Source organism: Vitis riparia, chromosome 13, assembly GCF_004353265.1.
Source record: "Vitis riparia cultivar Riparia Gloire de Montpellier isolate 1030 chromosome 13, EGFV_Vit.rip_1.0, whole genome shotgun sequence".
Classification (NCBI taxonomy): domain Eukaryota; kingdom Viridiplantae; phylum Streptophyta; class Magnoliopsida; order Vitales; family Vitaceae; genus Vitis; species Vitis riparia.
Window position 1 is genome coordinate 24,060,741 of NC_048443.1, and position 23,073 is coordinate 24,083,813.

The 23,073-nt window shown below is 36.8% G+C and overlaps 1 protein-coding gene and 1 long non-coding RNA gene across 2 annotated transcripts; both read right to left on the minus strand.

Moving 5' to 3' along the window:
- Positions 1-416: 416 nt before the first annotated feature.
- Positions 417-21,260, minus strand: LOC117928725 (nucleolar complex protein 2 homolog). Its single transcript, XM_034848718.1, has 14 exons — positions 21,132-21,260; positions 20,723-20,850; positions 19,023-19,083; positions 15,395-15,503; positions 15,256-15,307; positions 15,057-15,151; positions 12,816-12,884; positions 11,140-11,673; positions 4,382-4,684; positions 3,886-4,209; positions 2,817-3,020; positions 2,023-2,112; positions 1,845-1,940; positions 417-832 (listed from the first exon to the last, which is right to left on the minus strand). The coding sequence occupies exons 2-14, from the start codon at positions 20,826-20,828 to the stop codon at positions 761-763; spliced, it is 2,115 nt and encodes a 704-aa protein (XP_034704609.1). The 5' UTR covers positions 20,829-20,850; positions 21,132-21,260; the 3' UTR covers positions 417-760.
- Positions 888-1,837, minus strand: LOC117928726. Its single transcript, XR_004653650.1, has 2 exons — positions 1,249-1,837; positions 888-1,110 (listed from the first exon to the last, which is right to left on the minus strand). It is a non-coding gene; the product is annotated as an uncharacterized LOC117928726 (long non-coding RNA).
- Positions 21,261-23,073: the final 1,813 nt, after the last annotated feature.

Genomic DNA, 23,073 nt, shown 5'->3' on the forward strand with positions numbered 1-23,073 from the left:
GATAGTATCTGAGATCTTATAAGTGGATAAAGTATGCACCTTTTCTAATATTAATTACTTTTAAGAGAGTTAATGATGCTTGAGGTCTACAAATCCATTTTTAAAAATAGCAAACAAGAAGTATATCAATTTTTAAAGAGCTTTCAAAGTTTAAAGTAAGTTTTAAAGAGCTGGTACATTTTATATAAAAATTTATATTATTTTTTCTTTTTAAAAAATGGAAAACAAGAAATCAATCTAATCTAATCATCTTATTGCCTTAATTAGGTGTATTTATTCACACTAAAACTCAAAGGTCTAAGTGAAATATTAACCCCATTTTATATCATCAATAGAAGGAAATTGCTGGTATTTAAAATTTAAAATTAATTTAAAAATCATGGCCAAGATATGGAAGAAGATGAAGGGGGTGTTGGTGATTAAAATTTTCTCTTACTTCATCTTTAAGAATTGAAAGTAAATAAATAGGAGCGACGTGGAGCCACGTACTCAAGCTTGTGATCCTGTGTTATAAAACAAGTAACCTGTCTCTTTCTAAGATACAAAAGCCGCCCTGACTCATAAATTTTAAGCTAACCTCAAGGCTATCTTTTTCACGATGAGGAAAGATTCAGATCACTTACAAAATTGGTTTGAATAAGATCCTTACGTCTTGGATACGGGTTCTATGAGATTGTGAATTGACTCTTTAAGAAACATTCAGATCTGAGATTGGGAAGTGATCAAAGCAATCTGCAGAACTACCCCTCCCAGTGACAGTCTAATTTACTTCCAACCTTTCACCTTTGTCATGCACCTTGCCCATCTTTCTTGTCTTTTCTGATCCAGGAAACTGCAGGAAATGGTAGAATATAGTAATTACAACATGCAGCATGTGATATAGGTAGTTGTCAGCCACCACCCTTGTGCTTGGTAGGCAAAGGAACTAATGTTTCATACGGAAGTTAGGCATGTTTCTTCTTAAATGAATACAACAAGCATCAAAAGACAAACTAGGGCAAAGATGAAGGGAAAGCACAATTAGGTCCCAGTAAAGAAAATGAGGCAGCATGTCAGCGCTGTTGTCATCATGTGGAACTTATTTTACTGTGCTTGTCCACTCGCTGATGCCTACAATGGACAACGGATCTCACTATCAGTCGGCTTTTGGATTGGTTAATTTGGTTTGGGCTGACTTGAGATGAGGTGATCACACCAAGTCAACCCCAAACTCATCAGAAAAGTACTCCATTTTATATTTCAATCCACCTGCTTTTGGCTTTAAGTCGGCCTTTCTAGATAGCAGCCCAAGTTATACATCCTCCACCTAAATCCAAACCATAGCTCAAATACACACATATGTATAGCAAACCATAGCTGAAATGCACACAAGCAAACACACGTGCCAGCAATGTTTGGTATATATATGCTCACACGGGTGTTAACACATCACACAAGACCTATATATGCATATATATGTGTGCATGGGCACATGTGTGCAAGTGTGTGTCTAAGAGAGAGATGATTTGCATAGCATGTGTGTCACAGATATGCGCACACACACACACACACATATATATATATATATACATAATAAATATGTGAGCTGTGGTTTGGTATATATGTGTGTTCTGTGGGTCAGCTATGGTTTGGTACGTCTTTGCCTGTTCCCTAAAGTTTTCCCTGGATTCTGCTTGCCTCTACACCAAATGTGCCATTACGGTATCAACAGTCCAGTCCTAGTGTTCCACATCCAAAGCTACCGCAGCATACTGACTCATGGGTAATTTCACTTACGTACAGTTGCAGGTCATCAGACATAGCAAAGTGCAAAGTAGAAAACTAGTTAGGTGAGGTGATTTCACCTTTTCATTCATGAGCAGACTCCTAGAAGCAGCCTTTTCCATGACGCTGTTGTAATATTGCGTAAAAGGAGCATTGCCACCACCACCCTTTTCAAGCTACACGTTACCCATTTACCAAACTGAGAAAGTCATGCTCAACATATTCCAAAAAAGCATTGTTGAAACAAAGGAGACAAACCTGAAGAAATGATTCAACAGATTGCTGATCATTTGGTGAAAATGCAACCTCATCTCTTTTCTTCTGCACAAACTCAACATTTTGCTCCACCTGCAGTGCCATAGGATAATGCCACAATTCATACAGTAATCAGTACCCAGTCTGGCATGTTCTGCAACATTAGATACTTTCAACCTAGGCATAATATTTTCTGGAACTTGTTTTGGCCCATTACATCAGAACATGGACCCTAATAAAAAACATGTCCCACCCATTTTAAAAATCCATATGGGTGGATCAAGGCTAAGTCCTGTGACTGTTGATTGTCCATGGCTGGGTTTGGGCCAAGATATCTGGACACAGTTTTCCCAGCCTGCCCAAGCCTGTAACTGACTAGGAAAAACGTGCTTATGTGCTTCATATAACATAACAGCCATGTTAGAAGGCATCATTTTGTTTGTCAAGTGATAGATTTGAGTATCCTCACATACAAGTTTGAGAACTATCCTTCATCAAGAGGATCAACCTAGGAAGGCCTCACTCAATCACATTAGGGCTAACCTGGGCCACATGTCAGAACCCGAGTTTTGTGAGGCTCAGTCTCCAGTTCAGAGCCCAAAGTTTGATTAGGCCAGGGACTGACATGTGTGATACAATGGATTCAGATTTAGGCCTGACTATCTAAGTGCAACACCTGCAAATCAAGTCCTTAAATTAGAAGAAAATTTTCTTTTCAGAAAGCAACCTTTCCTTTTCCCTTTTTCTGTAATGTGTCTGGATAGGTGAAAGAAGTAATTCAACATAAGGGCATCTACCTGATCAATCAGACGCTTCACCACATGCCGCAAATTTTCAATAGTTATCTCATGAAACTTTCTCAGGCGAATTAGTGGAATACTTGCCAGCTCTGGAAAGGATATGTGGTAGCTCCACTGACCAAAGTGCACTGTAAGCAATTCAATGGCAGACAAAATGCACTCTTCTTGGAATTTCCGCGATTTTAAACAATGTTTTGGCAACTGTGAGAAAATTGGATGGTGCATAATTACAACATAGTAGATTTTATGTTAAACAAAAAGGAAGGATATCAGAGACCAGACTCATCATCAATGATACATGGAGGTATAGCAAATAAAACTCGAGAGAGAGTAAGGCACAAATTGAGTTAGAAGATGACGCTGTACACACAAATCAAGTAAGCAGAGGCACTGCTTCATGTAAGCTGCTAAAAATTTTAATCGAAATTACTATAGAAAAGAAATCAACTCAGTGTATTTGGTGAATGAACAGTGAGACCCTAGCAATAAGGATGACTCTCAAAGCCCTGGCCCTTATTACATTAGTGGGACTTTTGGCTGGCTCTTTCTCCATGGGCTTCTGAAAACCTCTAGAAAGATGACAAGTAATAGCAGTAACACCCAGCAGTTAACAGAGTTATAATCAATTAAGCCAGACAGTGACAATACTGCACTGATGTATTGCTTAAAGATTTTTCAGCTTTAAGAGCAGTAGATTTCTACCATATTGAACTTAGATGAACTATATTGTTGACTGTGGCAAGTTTTGAAAATGATTAGCATATATATTGAATTATAAACAGAAAATGTGACAGGTATGAATCATAAAAGGTTTGTGGGAAAAATCATCTTCTATTTTTAGTTACTAACAATAACAAATGACTAATTCATTAGCTATTTTAGATTTTACTAGAGCCAACTAAAACATTCCAATGTTCAGGAACACTCAAGATAGCCTGGGAACTCAGCACTTCATGGCTATCTTATCCAGAAACTTCGAGTGTGTGTCAAAATAAACATAATTAAGCATGGACATGCAAGCATAAGTGCAGAATTGAAGTATCACCATATAATACTAATTTCTAACCTTTATGGCAGAAGACATATTGAAGGCTTTTCCAGGTTGTCCACTTTCCTTGCCAATTTTATATTCCAAAGTATCCAACACCAATGACGCAACAGGGATGAAAACCCCACTAGAACTGGATAGATGATTCAGCCATTGGATGGTTTTAAGTCTTAAAGGTAAATATCTCGGCGCCGGAAACAGGTAAGCCACTCCATTTATGATCTGGATGATCATAAATAGCAAATTCTGAAGAGAATTATCAGATATGTTTGCTGATATAAACATGACCCAGAGATCAATGCAGTTAGTGTACTGCCAACTACATATCTTCTCAATTGCTTCCTGCCCAAGGCCAAATAACAAACAAAACATGAGAAAGAAGTTCCTCCACTTCGTAATATCACCATTCACAACAACTGTACATACCCATGAGCATCAAATCTAAAAGGAGAACATGTTAATACGTTGAAGATAACTGAAACCAACAACAAAAACAAAGCATGACATTGCATACCTTCTTCCTTGTTCGAAGACCCTGCTGTAATATCTTGGCAAGTTGCTGCATAGACACCAGTGCCTTCTTGCTTGATTTCTCCACATCTAAAGAGCATAGCTCAACAAAGGAATTCCTGAGAAATTGTATATGCTTATAAAATCCAGGCTTCACAAATTTACTGTGAGCTATAAAAGCTTTATATGTTTTTATCAAACAGGTGTCAAAGCAGTCAGAGCTAAATATAAGAGCCACATCCTGTATGATGAGAAAGGTGCACGATGATACAGTCCCTCCACCTGTTGCCCATAAATGAACTGCAATCTGCATCATATACTGAGGAGTTAGGAAGGCACAACCCACCAAAACATGGGATTGGCATACAAAATTGGAACGGTCAAGCAATATGGTGAAGAATATGGATGGATATATCTATCACTCAAGATTTGTTAAACTTGCATGACCCAGCAATTTCAAGTTACAAACTTGAACCAAAAAATATATATGCTGACATATTAAGATATATATAACCATTGAACAAAAAAAGTACCTTATTAATCCTAAAATTGTGAAGTCAGGAAATATCTTTTGTAAAATATATTAACAGAATGGAGCCAATAGAAAAACATCCACGAAATATCTCTCAAGAAAATTAGAATGAAGCACGTAGAAGACATATCTATAGTGAACACCCACAACTAGGTTTCTAATACATCTCCAGCCCACACAAGTCTCAAGCCCTTGAGACCACTTTGAAAATATAGTGTTATGCTTCTAAGGACAATCTAGAATTAGGTTCAAGATACATAGAATCAATATCCTCACATGTAACAATAAAATCATTTAATATAGAGCCATCAATCGTCATAAAATCATAATTAAGATATTAAGAGTATTTAGAGTCATGTGAATATCCTTTTCACAAAAGAAAGTTCAGTAGAGGACAATATTGAGATTTTGAGACACTAAGAAGCAATGTGTTTTTGTTGAGGTCATCAAATGTGACATGACTTTAGCACAGATCAATTGTTACACAGTATGCATGAACACAGATACATCTTTAAGACAAAACATGTCTGAAAGCAAAGAAGAGCCTGAATAATGGATGGAAAAAAACATGTCTCGCAAATATACTCACTCAACAATAATTTGATGATCTGGTAACAAATGAATGCTTGGATACCAGTGGACATTTTTCACTAATGGTTAGAAATATACATGTCTCACCAATATATTCACTCCACCTCCTTTCCTTTCTAATTATGATCCTCAAATTCCTCTTCTACTAAAACAAGTGTGTTGGTTGAATCAAACTGATCCAGGTTGGGTTGTTCCAAATTAAGCCCAATTTATAGGTTGAATCTGACTTAGGAGTTGAAAATGAAAAAGTAAAAAATAAAGTAAATATCTCCATCAGAATAACTATAGTTTTAAAGATTTGGATTCCTTAGCTTTTCTTTCGATTTCTCTCTTTTAAAAAAATACCATGGAAGTTTAGAGGGTTTGTTTGGAAATTGGAAACCATGACTTCAATTACGTTCCTGTAAACAGCAGAAGTTTTTTTTTTTTTTTTTTTTTTTTTTGATAGATAAAGGAAATTCATTAAAAGCCAAAAAGGCTAAAGAGAGTATACACGAAGTATACCAAGATACAAAGGATCAAGAAACAAAAGGTTCTGACCCTTACTTGGTGGCTAACCAGTTTACAAAATCAAACAACGATAAAGTATGATCCTCAATATACACCCTAGCCCAATTCACAAAAGTGTACAAAAAAATGAATTTGATATCTTGGTCGTTTCTTTCCACATCATCGAAGGCTCTTCTATTCCTTTCTTTCCAAATAGTCCACATTAGGCAAAGGGGGACAGTTTTCCAAGCTTTCTCCCTTTTCTTGCCCACAAAAGGTCCATACCATCCCAGGAGATTTCTTTTCACAGAGGAGTGCATCACCCATTGCACCCCAAAAAGGGAGAAGGTTAGATACCATAACATTCTGGCCTTCTCACAAAACAAGAGAAGGTGATCAATAGATTCCTCCTCATTTTTACACAAGAAACACCTATTGGGGATGTTCCAACCAAATCTCTTCAGGCGATCAATGGTGAGTAGTCTGTTCCAAGCCGCCTCCCAACCAAAGAAACTAGCCCTGGTTGGAGCCCAAGACTTCCAGATAGTACTAGCTGGGAAGGGATGGTTGATGCCCATTGAGAGTGAGCTATAAAAACACTTAACAGAGAAGGTCCCATTCTTATTTGCTTTCCACCTGAGCAAGTCATCCACACCTCTTCTAATAGTCAAAGGATGAAGCTTGCTTAATAAGTTTTCCACTTCCCCTACCTCCCAATCATTGAGGTGTCTGTTAAAACGAGGTCCCCAGCTACCCCCAGCTCCATCTTCCTCCCAGGCCTCAGCAACCAAGCCTTCTTTGTTGACTGAGAGATTAAATAAGATGGGAAAAGCTTCTTCCAGAGATTGATTTTCACACCACAAGTCCTTCCAAAACTTCACTCTGGTGCCATCCCCTACAAGGAAGCGGGAGTGAGATTGAAAATTTTCCCACCCGTTTCTGATGGCCTTCCAAACACCCACCCCATAACGATCTCTAACACCTTTGGAGCACCATCCCCCATCCTGGAGGTCGTATTTACTAGAGATAATTTGCTTCCAAAGGGACTCGTTCTCATTGGCAAATCTCCACAACCACTTACCAAGAAGGGCCTTATTAAAGATAGCTAGGTTACGTATGCCCAAGCCTCCATCCTTTTTAGCGGCACAAATAACCTTCCAACACACCAAGTGAGGTTTGTTTTCTAAAGCGCCTCCACCCCATAAGAAATCCCTCTGGATTTTTTCAAGTCTTGCACAAACTCTCTTGGGGATCACAAAGAGAGAAAGAAAGTAGGTTGGGAGGCTAGAGAGGGTGCTTTTTAATAAGGTTAGACGGCCACCTTTGGAAAGGAATTGTCTTTTCCAGAGAGACAATCTTTTCCTGAATCTTTCTTCCACTGCATCCCACGCACTAGTGGATTTGTAGGGGGCTCCAAGGGGAAGACCCAGGTAGGAAGTAGGTAAACATCCAATCTTACATCCCAAAATTGAGACGAGGGATTCCATGGGGGGGCATTCCCCCACTGGGATGGCCTCAGACTTGCTCAGATTGACTTTTAGTCCTGAAATTGCCTCAAACCACATGAAGGTCCAGCTAAGGTATTGCAACTGGACTGCATCGGCGTCACAGAAGATTAAGGTATCATCGGCGAACAGGAGATGGGAAACGATCAGCCCCTCACTATCTCTTCCTCCCACTTTGAAGCCAGAAATAAAGCCCTCATTTCTTGCACGTGACAGCAGTTGGCTAAGAGCTTCCATGGCAAAAAGAAAGAGGTAGGGGAGAGAGGGTCGCATTGCCTTAATCCCCTAGAACTACGGAAGAAGCCCGTGGGGCACCCATTGATGAGGATCGAGAATGTGGCCGTGGACCAGCACCATTTCATCCAATTTATCCATTTGTGCCCAAATCCCATTCTAGACATCACATCCATGAGAAAGTTCCAATTGACGTGGTCAAAAGCCTTCTCAATGTCCAATTTAAGGAGGAGGCCCGGCGCGTTGTCTTTTAATCTAGAATCAAGGGCTTCGTTGGCAATAAGGACAGCGTCTAGAATCTGTCTCCCATGGACGAAGGCTTGCTGAGAATCAGAAATCACCTCTCCCATCACTGATTTCAACCTATTAGCAAGGACTTTGGCTAGTAATTTGTATACACTCCCTATCAGGCTGATTGGTCTGAAATCTCTTAGGTCTTCAGCCCCTTCCTTTTTGGGAATGAGCAAAAGAAACGTGGAGTTCAAACTTCTCTGGAAGGTCCCATGGAGGTGAAACTCTCTGAAGAGCTCCAAAATTTCTGATTTAACAACATCCCAGCAAAACAACCAAAAGGCCATTGTAAAGCCGTCCGGGCCTGGAGCTTTGTCGCCACAGCAGCTGCTTAGGGCTGCAAAGATTTCCTCCTCAGAAAACTCAACTTCTAGGCTGCTGGCCGAGCCTTCTCCCAACTCCTTGAAGTTAAGGCCGTTGATTTTAGGCCTCCAATCTCCTGGTTCTGAGAGGAGAGATTTATAGGCCCTACAAACGCCCTCTTTTAAGTCATCACTAGAAGAGAGAGTGACCCCATTTATTCTAATTTTAGACAGGAAGTTCTTCCTTGCTCTAGCATTGGCCATTTTGTGGAAGTATTTGGTGTTCTTGTCGCCTTCTTTTAGCCAAATTTCTCTTGACTTCTGTCTCCAAGAAGTTTCTTCCAAAAGAGCCCATTTCTTATAGTCCTCAAGAGCCAGATTTTTAGCCTCTACTTCACCAGCAGTGAGGGGGCTGTCATTCTCCCTGGTCTCCCATCGCTGCAGGCGAGAGAAGGCTTCTGCTCTATTAAGAGAGACATTGCCTATCACCTCCTTATTCCAGTTCTTCAGGTCCTTCTTGAGCGCTTTGAGCTTCTTAGCAATGCAGTGGCTACTATAACCTTCAACAGAATACCCATTCCACCAGCTTCGAACTAGGTCTTGGAAACCATCAATTTTTAGCCACATATTTTCAAAACGGAAAGGGCTTTTGCCTGAGGAGAATCCTCCTGCTTGAAGGACTATAGGACTATGGTCAGAAATCAAACGAGGGAGAGCAGCTTGGGTGATGGCGGAGAAATGGTCTTCCCACTGGTCCGAAAACAGAAAACGGTCCAGTCTAGAGGCAGCTTGAGAGTTCAAACCCCCTATCCAAGTGAAAGGGCCTCCAGCCAGAGGGAGGTCCTTTAGCCCCAGTTCCCCTATAACCTCTGAGAATCTTCTCATTTCAGATGTGAGCCTAGGGGAGTTCCTTCTTTCCTCTGGGAATCTAACAGCATTGAAGTCCCCTCCTAAGCACCAGGGGTCCTCCCAGAGGCCACGGATGGCACTAAGCTCCTCCCAAAAATCCTCCTTTTCACTGCTAATCACTGGCCCATAAACCCCAGAAAAAATCCAAGTGAAACCATCTACACAGTTTCTGAAACGGATAGAGATAGAGTACCCCCCGCTTTCTACCTCCAAGCTCTCCAAGACTCTGTTGTCCCAGAGGAGCAGAAGACCTCCTGCCGCACCCCTAGCATCCACAGAAGCCCAATTAAGAAATCTTCCTATACCCACACTGTTGACCATTTGCTGAGACATTTCTTTCACCTTCGTCTCCAAAAGGCAAACCAAATCTGGTTTTTGATTCCTTACCACGCCCTTGATCAACTTTCTTTTCTCAGAGTCATTAAGGCCCCGAACATTCCAACAGAGAATTTTAATTCTCATTAGTCAACTGGAACCAAATCCCAGGAATTCTGGCCGGACTTTTTAGCTATCCCTGAAGTCTCCCCGTAGCTAACAGAACATTCCAACCTTTTTAACTCTCTTTCGAAACGGGTGGTGCAAGATTTTTTCTTCTTTCGTCGCTTGCAAAGGGTGCTATTTCCCGTCCTCAGCTTCAATTTCTTAAGTAAATTCAGAATTTCAACCTCGTGTCCTTCAACAGGCATTCCCAAGACTTTGCTAAAATGAAAGAGATTGGAAATCTCCTCCTCTGACCATACTTCTTCGCACGGGGAGAAAGCTGTCTGATCCTTCTGCTTCGCCGCAAAGTTTGGGGGGTCGGGCCTCAGGACCACTGTCGACCCATCTCTAAGCATCAAGGACAGAGGAATCGGCGTCTCTTCAGTCTCTTTTGACTTCAGATCCGTCTGTCCAGAGCATCCCCTTTCCCTCTCGGGTCCCGTAACCAAGAATGGAGTAGAAGAAGGAGAAGAAAGCATCCCACTCAAGGGGGGTGGAGGGGGCGAGAGCATACCTTGAGGATTGCGGCCTTCGACAGAGGGGGGGAGGTCATTTGCCGACGTTACTTCCAAATGGGACGGCGCTTCCAGCTGGAGGCTCTCAGCGGGGGTTCCTCTCCTCCGGCGCGGGGAGCAGCTAGGGGATCCCAGCCCTAAGTCACTGGGAGAAGCTGGGCCAAAGGGAATATGAGAGATTCCCAGAGAGGCTGAGGCTGACACTTCTTCTATGATCCAACCATCAGATGTGAATAAATATCATTTTGGATATAATAGGATATACATTCCTGTCTTTGTTACTTCGTTTAAACCTGTCTATCGTGTCCATTTTGATTTCTACACCACTTTGACTTTGCGTACGATTTTATTTTATTTTATTATTTTTTTTTTTTTTAGGTTTCCTAAAATCTTATTGCAATTTTACAGTTATGATAATTATTTCCAAAAAGCAAAAATAATGTTTCCATGCAGTATTTTGCATTTCCAAGGAGGAAAGAAAACAGAAACAGCAATCTCCAAAAGCTGAAGTTATGCCTTGACATACAAAGATACAATTAAAAGTATGCAGTTTTTACTAATTATTCCCTTATGTACCACAGCAAAATTTTGCAAGAAATTTAAACTTTCAAGAAGTATCTCGTATTTCTCGAAAAGTTTCTAAAACAAATGCCAAGTCACCTATTGTAGTATATGTAAAAAAAAATAAAACCAAAAACAGTTAAGCACCAACTACTTCTGTTACCTACTAAAAGAGTAAACAATTTAAAATTGAGTGTCATTATAAAGATCACAACAATTGGTATGTTGTTTAGATGTTATCATGCAACAGTGATAAAAATGTATGTGATGAATTTATTTATGTAGTCACAGATTGTAAGCAAGATAATTCATTGCCTCTATTTGAATTTATCATTATATAAAAATGAAAATACCTTGATGAGTCTGCGCAACAAAGATGGAAATGCGGTAAAAAATATTATAGAAGCTCTGAGTCGAGTTAAGGAGAAGGCCAATATCTCAGAGTCAGTAACCTGATTGAGGAGAAACAGCGTACTCCTCAAATAAGACTTGACCATTGGCTTCAGAGATTTCCATTTTGCAGTATTCTTCAAATCCAAAATAGTCTCTTTCCTGCAACTGGAGCATGAAATTCCCAGTAATCCCCGAAATATATTATCAGCCTCACGAAGCATAAACATCAATATGTTGCAGAATGTTTCGCTGTTCTGAATGCTATAACTTGAGGCAGCAGCATCAAGGGCACTAGTTGAACTGGTTCCATAGTGGCATGCAGCCCGATACCCATTTAATAGACTAGGAAGGGCAGAGATGCTATGCTGATCTCCAACTATTTTACACCAAGAATCGATGGCAGAGTTTGTCAGCAGCTTGGCAATTTTTAAATTTAAGCTGTCTTCATTCATTGATTGCATATTGAGATCACTTTCCTCGTCTTCATCAGAGTACTATTGATGCAGAAAAAACATATTGAAACTCATGAAATGGAAAAACCAGCTAATAGGGGAAAGAAAATAAGGGTCAAAGATGAGAGCATAAACTGCCTGATTCTCTGAAACACCAACATTGAAGATCACATCCACAACATATATTCAAGTCAAATGCAGCCATTATTACATCCAATTACATCAATAAATATACATTCAAACATTCTCTACCACTTGGACACACTGTATCATGCCGCATATGAGAAACACAATGACAAAAGGAGAATATAGTAGTTGTGGTTAACCTTCAAGGACTTCATTCACATCCATCCAAATTTGGAACAAAATCATATTCCAGGTATGGATTCGAAGAAATAGTTACAAAATATACCAAAAACTAGACTGCAACTCTATGTCCTGACATATTTTTCATGCATCCACCATAACAGTCCTTGATGCTGAGATTATTATTACTGTTACTTATTTTTAGGTGGGTGGAGGACAGACAATGAAATCAAACAACATTTAAAACCTTGAAGATGTTAAACATAATAAAGGTACCTATAACAAGTGATTCTCGATATTGAGCATTTGAATAAGCACATACAGCATTTTTACTTTTTATGTGGTATGGAAAAGTCAGACAAAAGATCCTTTATTATTCTACATACTAATGAGGAAAACCTCAATTAGTCTCATTGCAACAGAAATTGAGGCGCCTGCTGTATATTCCTTGTATGCTTTGGGTCATCCTTTGGACGCCCTTTTCTCTTTATATACAATATTGTGTTTTTACCTATCAAAGAGGAAATTTCCAATCCACTTTCTTTATATTATATGTAAAGAAAGTGGATTGGGAATGGCACCCCATTGTACTGTCATTTTGCAATACCAAAGAACTGAATTATATTTTCCAATGATGCAATACAGAGCTTACAATTCAGAGTTGAAATGACTTTAGTAAGATTCAAAATTTTCATTTATTCTTCTCAGCCTTTTCAGAAACAAAATGGAGCATAAACAGAAAATAGAAATTATACATAGATGCCCATGCTAAACAATTCATATCACCAGCCAGCAATGTGCCCAAAAAGAAAACCAACAAAGCTTTTCGGAAGATCTTAATTGTTCCAATAGAATCACATCCTTAATAATTAACTTACATTCTCATCGTTTCTCAATTCTTCGAGGCCTTTATGATAGCTTTCCAAGAACTTTGAAAATTCTGGGTCCTGAAAATTTTCAATACAAATGTTTCAGTAAATAAATGGATAACAAAAATTTGTTAGTAAGAAATGGATAACAGAGAACCCTAACCACTAAGGTATTAGTAATACATAACACATCCAACTGCCAGAAAGAAAAAAGTGGGATATTATTAAGATCTACTGTATATTTTACAAACTTAATTCCAGGCCAACATTAAGTATGTAAACATCACACATACAACTTCAACCCAAGCCAAAACAATTCATTCCCACTCATGTCCTGGTAAACATGATATCTTATCAGGATTTGGCACCAAATACATGTTAACAGATATGAGCCACAAGCCAAATATATGGTGCCTGCACTTCTGATGGAAAAAGGAAAGGATGGCAGTTCTTATAATCAAGACACCATTCAACATAAACCTTGTACATTTATAGAAGTATTAATGCAATATATGAAGAAAAAAAAATGAATACCAAAAAGGTTCACATATTCATCACATTCATGGAAACTAGCAGCCACAAAGTATGACTTTAAAAAGGCTTTTTTTTTTATAAGTTAAAAGGCTTATGGCTGTTAAGAAAGTACAATAAGATACTATTTACCTTCTTTCAGAAGAAAGGAAAGAAAAGAAGCAAGAAATACAGCCAAAGTATTAAACCATTTTCTTGATATTAACTTTTTCTTTTAAATAAGAAATAGTCATTTCATTGAATTGAAATGGCAACTAGAAAGAAGGATAAGAATCTTTCATCAAGTAGACATCCACTATACAGAATCTGGCATAAAAGGAGAGAAAACCTATACCAAGCCAAAAAAGCAAATATAACTGCATAGGTGAAGATGGTTACAACATCACCCAATAAAACTCATAGGGGTTAAAAAATCCCCTGCAAAAGAAACTAGATGTTAGCTCTCCATGGTTTGCTAGCATGTCTATAACATGATTGGCTAAACTAGGAGCTGAACAAAGGGAATGATGAAACACTAAAGTGATATTAATTATTTGATGCAATCATGCCTCACATATCCACAGCCCTCTTTCTTTCTAGTGAACCATATCATGGGAACAACAAAATGTAGTTCAACCAAGAGATTGGAAAGACCTAAAGTTTTGGCTTGCAACAGAGCCTAAAAATGGCTTGAATCCTTATCTTAACAGCAAAAAACCCTCTCTCACAGGTTTAGAGAAGACTCTTAACACTGTACCACAATGATCCTTGATTAATCCCCCAGTCCCTAGTTGTCTAGGGTTGCCTAAAGAACACCCATCAAAATTAACTTAACAAGATCCATTCGAGATGATAGCCAACTAACCCCTTGTCATGCATACCAGGTTCTATTCTAGCAGTATAATGCTCAAAGAGGTGGTTGCAAAGGCTTCACTAGAAACAGCCTAGAGAGAAGAAGAAAAGTAAACCAAGTCCCTAACTTCCTTCAATGTCCTTTATATACACTCGAATCCCTACATTCCTTACCTATCAAATAGTCCAAATCAAAATGAAGCTAGGAATATGGTATAAAATGTTGTCACTGGGGGGTCACCCAAAACCCTTAAAGGAAATTACTAACATCTCCACCTGCTTATGGTGGAACACAATCAATCACAGAAAGTTTTCATTTCTGGGCATCCCAAAAGGACACACCTACAAAAGAATATAATTACACAGAATAACATGAACTCAAAGACCATCATCTAAAGGAAATTTCTGATTAAAACTGATCATATACATCAATTTATCTAACCAAAATCCTGCCAAAATGGGGTTTTAAGTTATCATATTATAAGATGCAACTAAAACAGTACTGAAAAAGCACTTGGTCACTTGTTACATGAGCCAAGACTACAACATGAAGAATAAAGCCCATGATTGTTGACAGGTCAAATGCAGATTCCTCACTACATAATTATTATCATATACATATAGAAACATGCACGTAACACAGCTGGATGAGAATGGAGCCGGACCATTCAAGGTTTTATCTGATAAGCTTGTTTGTTTGTGCAGAATGAATAGGGATGCAAGCACATTTCAAAAGCCATGACACATTAGGGATTGTACTCCCCTTTCCATAATTTTAGCTTCAGGCTAACTTATACTAACCCATAAGCAGTACGGTAATTAAGTCATTGAGTATCAAATTACCATACATAAATGATTGCAATCTAACACTAAATATTATAACATTACCTTTTCCTTCAACCTGTCCAATTTTTTCTTTTTCTTTGCAAGTTCCAAATGAATTTCCCTGTTCTGCACTAATAAGGCACTACCACCACCATTGTCTGCATATAGACTAATCAAAATTAGAAACAGAAGGAAAAGAAGAGGTGAGGGTGGGTGATAATGGGTACAAAGAGCATAAAATCCAGTCAAATAGGATCCTCACCTTCTAAAAGATTCCCATTTTCACTTTCAGGAACATACATACAACTTGAGTCCTGGTCATCAGATCAAGGAATCAGTGGAAAAAAAATCTGATAGGATACAAATAAAAGTCAAGAAAAGTTTCAGGCATAGTTCAAAACCTCTGAAAGAAATCCATCACTGTCAGAATCATCTCCAGCCACATCACTATCGTCTTCACTGAATATTGAATCGAGAGAAGTACCTTCGATATCCTCACCTTCAAGGTTTCTGAGAACAATAATCGGATTTTATACTAATTAAAAAGATCAATATATGCACAATCCTCAAGATAAATTGATGGGGTGAGTTTTCAAGGATTGCTTATTAAGGAAAGAGAGGGGAATAAAGAATCCTAAGTTACTTTATCAAGGGTATCAGAGTAAGCCTGCAAATTTTTAGTTTTTCTTTTTTTGATAGGCAAAAGCACAAAGATATATTAGAGAAAGGGAGTTTGAAAGGCAACCCAGAGCATACAGGGAGTATACAAGAGACACCTAAAACAAGCACAAATTTTTAGTTTTTCTTTGATGTCATAATTAGAAAATAGTTGGTATTTGAGTCTCATTTAAAATTTGGGACTTATTTTGGCATTTGAGTTCTTATAATTAGAGAATAGCTGGCATTTGAGCCAACAAACATGAGAAATTCGAGCAAATTTCTAATGAAGCAGCACCAAACTCTTATGGAAATTTTAGAAGATTTGTCCATTGAAATCCCAGCCGATGAAAGGGAACAGATACTGCAAGAAACACCTCTAACCTTGAATTAGGTAATGAAAAAATTCATTCTAGTGTATATGATGATTTGCGTTGGCCTATTGCATTGAGAAAAGGCCCTAGAAAACACACTCCACATCTTATTTCAAGTTTTACCTCATCACATCATTTATTTTCTACATATTGGGCCATTATTACCCTAATATCTTCTGTTGAAATTCTAAACACAGTCCAAGAGGCACTTAGAGATAAGAATTGGAAGAAAGCAATTAATGAGGAAATGCAAGCCTTAGAAAAAAATGAGACACGGGATATAGTTGAGCTTCCTAAAGGGAATAAACTAGTTGGTTGCAAGTCGATTTTCACAATTAAATACAAGATTGATGGGACAATAGAAAGGTATAAGGCTAGGTTGGTAACCAAGGAATTCAACCAAACTTAAGGTATTGACTACTAAGAGACCTTTGCACCCATGGCAAAAGTGAATACTATTTGCATTCTATTGTCTTTAGTTGCTAATCTTGATTGGCCTTTGCAACAATTTTGATATGAAAAAATCCTTTATTACATGGTCACTTACAAAAAGTATACATGGATACCCCTCCCTAAGTTTGGTGACAAAGCTTAGAAAAACAAAGTTTGCAAACCTAAGAATTCTCTTTTATGGACTTAAATAGCCTCCAAGACCATGGTTTGGGAGATTTACAAAATCAATGATAAAATGAACTACCATCAAAGCTAAAAGAATCACACTATTTATCAAATGCAACTCCTTTGATAAGTTGATTGTCCTGATAGTTTATGTGGATGACATTATTATTATTGGAAATGACAAAGGGGAAACTCAAAGACTAATAAAAACTTATTTGCCCAATAAATTTGAGATCAAAGATCTAGGGACTCTTAAAAGTATTTCTTGGAGATTGACGTGGCACATTCAAAAGAAGGAGTATTTATTTCACAACAAAAATATATCCTCGATTTACTAAAGGAGACAGGAATTCTAAGATGTAAACTAGCAAAGACTCTAATTGAACAGAATCATAAACTAGGAGGAAAAATGAAAAATGATATGGTAAACTATGGCCTCTATCAAAGACTAGTGGGAAATTAACTCATTCATCTCACACCTAACCATACATTGCGTACACTATAGGTGTGGTATGTCAATTCATGCATTCACGATATAAATCTCACATGAAGGCAATATACAAAATCCTAAATTACTTAAAGTCTACACTAGGAAAGCACATATTTCAAAAGAACAAAAATATGAAATTAGAAGCTTATGGTGATGCTAATTAGGCCGGAAAATTTAGAGGTAAGTATAATAATTAATAGCATAAAAAATATAAAAATAAATATCAAATTATTATCTTTAAAAAGTTAGAGATAAGTTATAATAATTAGTATATAAATTTTTGCATAATAAGAAATTAAATATGAATTATATTTTATCACCATCTAGTGTATTAAAAGATTTTTATTACAAAATAGATACATATTTTCAAAGTTTTAAACTAATTAAAGTTTACTAATAGTTTGTTATAATATTTTCTTAAAAAAATTTCTCAACATCCTATTAAAAGTAATAACATCAAAGTAAATCAAACTTAGCAATTTATTAAAATAGCAAAGGCAAAATAAATATGTTCTCCAACTACAATTAACCATATATTATTATAAATGACTTATACTTACCTTATTGTGTCTATGCTTAGTGCTAATTTATTTTTCATTAATGTCGCATCCAAGTACCCATAGGGCCACACCCATAGTTGAGATTCTTTTCAAACGAATCCATGTGTCTTCAATTTTAGGATGCAAAAGATTTGACACCTAGACACATACCCATAGCCAACACCCATAGCCAACACCCATACCCGAACCCATGTAACATAGCTCCTAGAAAGCCTTATTGAGGCTCAAGGTTTTCTTGTCTTTTCTTTTCTATAATCTATCTTCTCTTTTTTCTCACCAAGTCAACATAGGCATTAACTTCTTCTAGTGGGAGTGGTTCGTTAGCACCCTAATGTCTAACACAAGGCACCAAGCACGAGGCCATCAAGTGGCACGTTGCACTTGCAGACATGCCCTAAGGCATGTGGTTGGCATGTCAAAATTAAGACAATGTAGTTGTGAGGGTGATGAATGCATAGCTAGAGTTGTGCAACATAGGCAACATTAAACCATAAATCAGCATGTTGACAAATGCATGAGGCCACAAATGTGTAGCAATGTGACCTCACATCATCAACATGGCTTAGCCATGAGGCCACAAGCAAGCAACAACAAGGCCCACGCGTGAGTAGCAACATGGCACAACTAAGGTAGGCTAAGGTTTAGCATTGGCTTGATTTTGTAGCAAAAGGATTTAGCATTGGCATAATTTTGTAGAAAGAGGTTGAGATGGTGGGAACCACAAAAATAATTTATGGAGTTTTAGAAAAATCCATTGTCTCCTCAGGCATCCCTAGTGACTCCTATCAAAGCCAAAATGGCTTATAATGCTCTTCGAAAAGGGATGGGGTTGGCTGGTCAATGTTCTCAAGAGCCACATGGAGCATTGACTAGGATCGCTTCCTAAAGCCTCAAGGCAAACCTGAAGCCATCCCTAAGTCATTGGCATGACTCGATTGGCTTAGCACAAGGCACAATGCCTTGTGCAACAAAAAGGAATGCCATGGGCACAATGTCATGACATGGTGTGCTTGACATGAGATTGCAACAAAAATGAGTGATAGAAGCATAAGTATATCTGATATAGACGTGGTGGTGCAAGGTTGGCCCTGACATATGACATGAGTGTGCCCCATGTGCATGGCATGTTTACCCTTGACACATGCAAGGTGTGGCCAACCATTGCAAGGCCTTCACCATGGACACTAAGCCATAGGCAGCGACATGGATGAGGTGTTGGCATAATGCCATGGTAAGACTTGAAGCCATGAGGACTGGTATGAGACATCAACATAGGCATGTTAGTGCACCCTAACCCCAAATAAGACATGCATTAAGCCACCTTTTTTACCTTCCATTTAGCAAATTTGTTTCATCCTGTAATTGATCATCGGCAGCATCTTGCTCACCCCCTACACAATTGAATTAAAAGAAAAAGATTGAACAGCTTGAGTGGACAAAAATACACTTGCAAAAAGAAAAGGCAAAGAAGAAGTCATCCAAGATTATAGAGAGGGTCAAAGTGACTAATTTAAAAACATTAATAACAACTAGAGTTATTAATAAAATAAGTCATTAGATTGAATATTAATGTTGACCATAACAGGTCGGTCACTTCAAATAATCCTGGTAGATATGTTATTTCTAACTCCTATAATGTCTCCAAACAGAACCAACTACAAGTTGCCCAACAGGAGGTCTTTTGAAGACTTGAAACAATTCAAACATACAATTAAATCTTCTTTTAATAGTACATTTCTGTAATGGATCAGAGTGTACATAAATGATCATTCTTTGACAATGATAGGCTTTGTTGATCGACTAAACTCAAAGTAAGAAGAGGAATCTTGTTTTTTATTATTCTTTCCTCTTCATGCATGCCTTTTTTTATACATCATGTGCACTGTACTACGCCATTCCTTTAGGCCCTATTAATATACATACACTATTTGCCTATTAAAAAAGGTTCCAACAAAAGCCTCGAAAGCATATTGGGGGAGAATTTTGACCTTGAATCAGTTAAAACAACAAGGTTTAATCTTGGCAAATAAATGTTATTTATGCAAAGGTGAAGAAAAAACAATTGATCACTTACCCCTTCATTCCACCAAAGCAAGGATCTCATGGTAGCTAGTTTTCTCCTTGTTTGGTTCAATATGCATGTTGTCATCTCCATTAAAAGAGACTCTTTTAAGTTGGCATAAGGTCCCCTTTGTGGGAAATAAACGGAAGAAGGCTTAGAGGGTTGCCCCCTTATGCCTTTTTAGACCATTTGAAGGAAAGAAACCAGAGGTTGTTGGAAAGTATAGAATAAACGAATCAAGCACTCAAAACTTTGTTTTCATCACATCTTTTACTTTGCACAAAAATGTTTTTAGATGGTGGGTCAATGGTTATGGTAGATTTCATGAATTGGTTGGGTAATCATTAAGGGTAATCATTAAGGGGAGGGTGCTTCCTTTTGTTTCTCTTCTTGTTCATTGCCATTGGGCACCATTTTGTATATGCCCTCTGCACTTCAATGCACAATTTTTGCTAGGCACTATTAATAATATTTTTGTTTGCCTATTAAAATAATAATATCAACTGAAGATGGTATTTATATCTAACTCAGCTTGACTGTAATTTCTATAAAGAAAATGCATTTGTGTTCAGCTGATAAGTAGTACCAAAACGCATCCACAGGAGGAAGATTTCACAACTTTTCACCAATGCCCTCAGCAGGTTTTAGTAAATTACATCTCCATGGATCATAATTACTAATAAAGTTCAACAATCATTTTTGCCCACAGATGTAGCCCTCTAACTCAATATCACCTGTCTTTTGTGTCCCTTCGTATCAATTTTTCTAAATTCTAATTAACACTTCCATCACCCCCATAAAATGTATCAGATCTTCCACAAGTACATAACACTTAATTTCTCATTCTGCAATTGCCAAAAAAGATTGTATATTTAACTAATGCCAAAGTTATCAGTGGATCAATTTGCAAATCCACAAGAAACGAAAAATTAAAGCGTACCAAATCGGATGTTTAAAATACAACTTACTAGAAGATTTCTTCTTGAACATAGACTTCAGCTTTCGCTTTCGTTTAAGCACGGACTGAAGATTCTTCTTTGCAAACTTTCTGGCCTTCTTTCCAAGTTTTCCCATTGTGCAGCAATTGACAAATACTCTAGACAAACAAACGTCATTCAAAACCCTATAAGAATAGGACCTCTCTACTTGGAATTAAAAAACATAATCAACCAAAAACCAGGAGAAATATGGGATAAAAACCAAAGAAAATGTTAAATTCTACAACATCCAGTTCAATCCCAAGTGTTCATTCATTTCCCTACTTCGCAAAAATATGAGAATCCTCGTTTTGTAAATGGAATCAATCCTTCCGTTGCAAACTGTATCATGTAGAAACCATTTAGAGTATGTAATTTTTTTGGTCTTTCAGCAACAAACCTCAATCCAAAACGCAACCCTACAAAATGGTATGGAGGATTCCCGACGGCAGCGGCTAGGCCGATTTGCAGGAGCGACAACGTTATGCGGTTCTTTTCCCTTTCGTTCAGCTTATAACACCTCCGAGTAGGGTTTTAAACTTCTAACAACTAAGCTCACATGCATAGGATTTAACAAGAAAAATAATTAAAAAAAAAAAAACTTTATATTGTGTTTGATAACATTTAATCGGGTTCGATTTCCTTCGGGTTGCCCCATTCATTGGCCCAAACCCAACTCAATTTAAACCAGGCTCATTAAAAATGAACCCAAGCCCAACCCGATTTACATAAAAGGATTCTCATTATGTCCCAAACATCGGGTTAGGTAGGTCAGAGTAATCCGGCCAAGTTGTATCCGTAATGTGGAGTTTAAGACCAAAATAGTTTATTTGTAAAAAAAATGATAAGAATGGTATCCATTTAAAAATATTTGTCAAAGTAGTCTTCTTTATCCACGTAAGCATCCACATGGATTTTAAGTGTAAAAAACCATCGTTGGTGACTGTGGTTTTAAAACTTACAGAAATTTCCTTAAAACCACAGTTACAAACTGTGGTTTTTGGTTTTACAATTTCCCTTAAAACCACGGTTAGTAACTGTGGTTTTACAATTAATTTTAATCCGTTCCTATTTTAATGGTGTTATAATTTTAATATTATTTTTAAAATATTTTTTTATCAAAACAACCATAAAACCACGGTTACTAACTGTGGTTTTACTAATGGTGTTGTAATTTTAATATTATTTTTAAAATATTTTTTATCAAAATAACCATAAAATCACAGTTAGTAACTGTGGTTTTACAATTATTTTCAATCCGCATCTATTTTAATGGTGTTGTAATTTTAATATTATTTTTAAAATATTTTTTTATCAAAATACTCATAAAACCATAGTTACTATAACTATGGTTTTAAAAGAAGTATCCTTAAAACCACAGTTACAAACTGTGGTTTCACAATTTCTCTTAAAACCACAGTTAGTAACTGTGGTTTTACAATTATTTTAATCCACACCTATTTTAATGGTATTGTAATTTTAATATTATTTTAAAAATATTTTTTATCAAAACAACCATAAAACCATAGTTAGTAACTGTGGTTTTACAATTATTTTCAATCCGCGTCTATTTTAATGGTGTTGTAATTTTAATATTATTTTTAAAATATTTTTTTATCAAAATTACAATTATGTTGTAATTTTCACAAATATTTTTAAGGGGAACTCATGTGTAAAAAAGTATGGGATTTTAGAACTTTGCTTTTCACAAATTTTTTTGTTACGACTGTTTTAAATATATATATATATATATATTATCTTTATTTTTTTCATATTTTCCTTGAAAATTTGAGAAAATAATTTGGTCTACATGCATTCCCATAAAAATTTATATATTTATGGTAAATAAAATATTTATTTATTTTACAAATATTTTCACATATGAACTAAAGAAAATTATTTATTCATATTATTTTTAAATTTTAAAATAACTAAAGAAATTGTTTATATTATTTTAAAATTTTATATTTTCATATGAAAATTAATGCCAATGATTATGATTTTAGGTTATTTTATTATTAAGTATGATTTGAACTTATGTCTTGGTTAAAATGTATAATTTTTTAATTATATGAAAGAAAAATAGGTAATGGTTGTAATAATTTATTTAGTTAAAATTTATTTCATTTGGACTTTAGGATGCATTTGAGTTTTATTTGTTTAAATTATCAAGGAAACATGTGAATAACATAACATCACTAATTTAAATTAACACTTTATATAACCTTAAATGTATAAACCAAAGTATAATAGTTCTACAAACATGAAAAAAGATCTCAATGTGTCCCACATGATGGAATCTTTCTCTTTCATTGTGAACATCTACGGTAGATGGCCATATT

Bases quoted from the DNA above. Each gene is read 5' to 3' on its own strand.
- LOC117928725 (XM_034848718.1), bottom strand. From the start codon at position 20,828: ATGGGAAAACTTGGAAAGAAGGCCAGAAAGTTTGCAAAGAAGAATCTT. The intron at 3,021-3,885 runs GTTAGAAATTAG...ATTTTCTCACAG, and splicing joins ATATGTCTTCTGCCATAAAG to TTGCCAAAACATTGTTTAAA. The intron at 2,113-2,816 runs GTAGATGCCCTT...ATGGCACTGCAG, and splicing joins TGAAGCGTCTGATTGATCAG to GTGGAGCAAAATGTTGAGTT.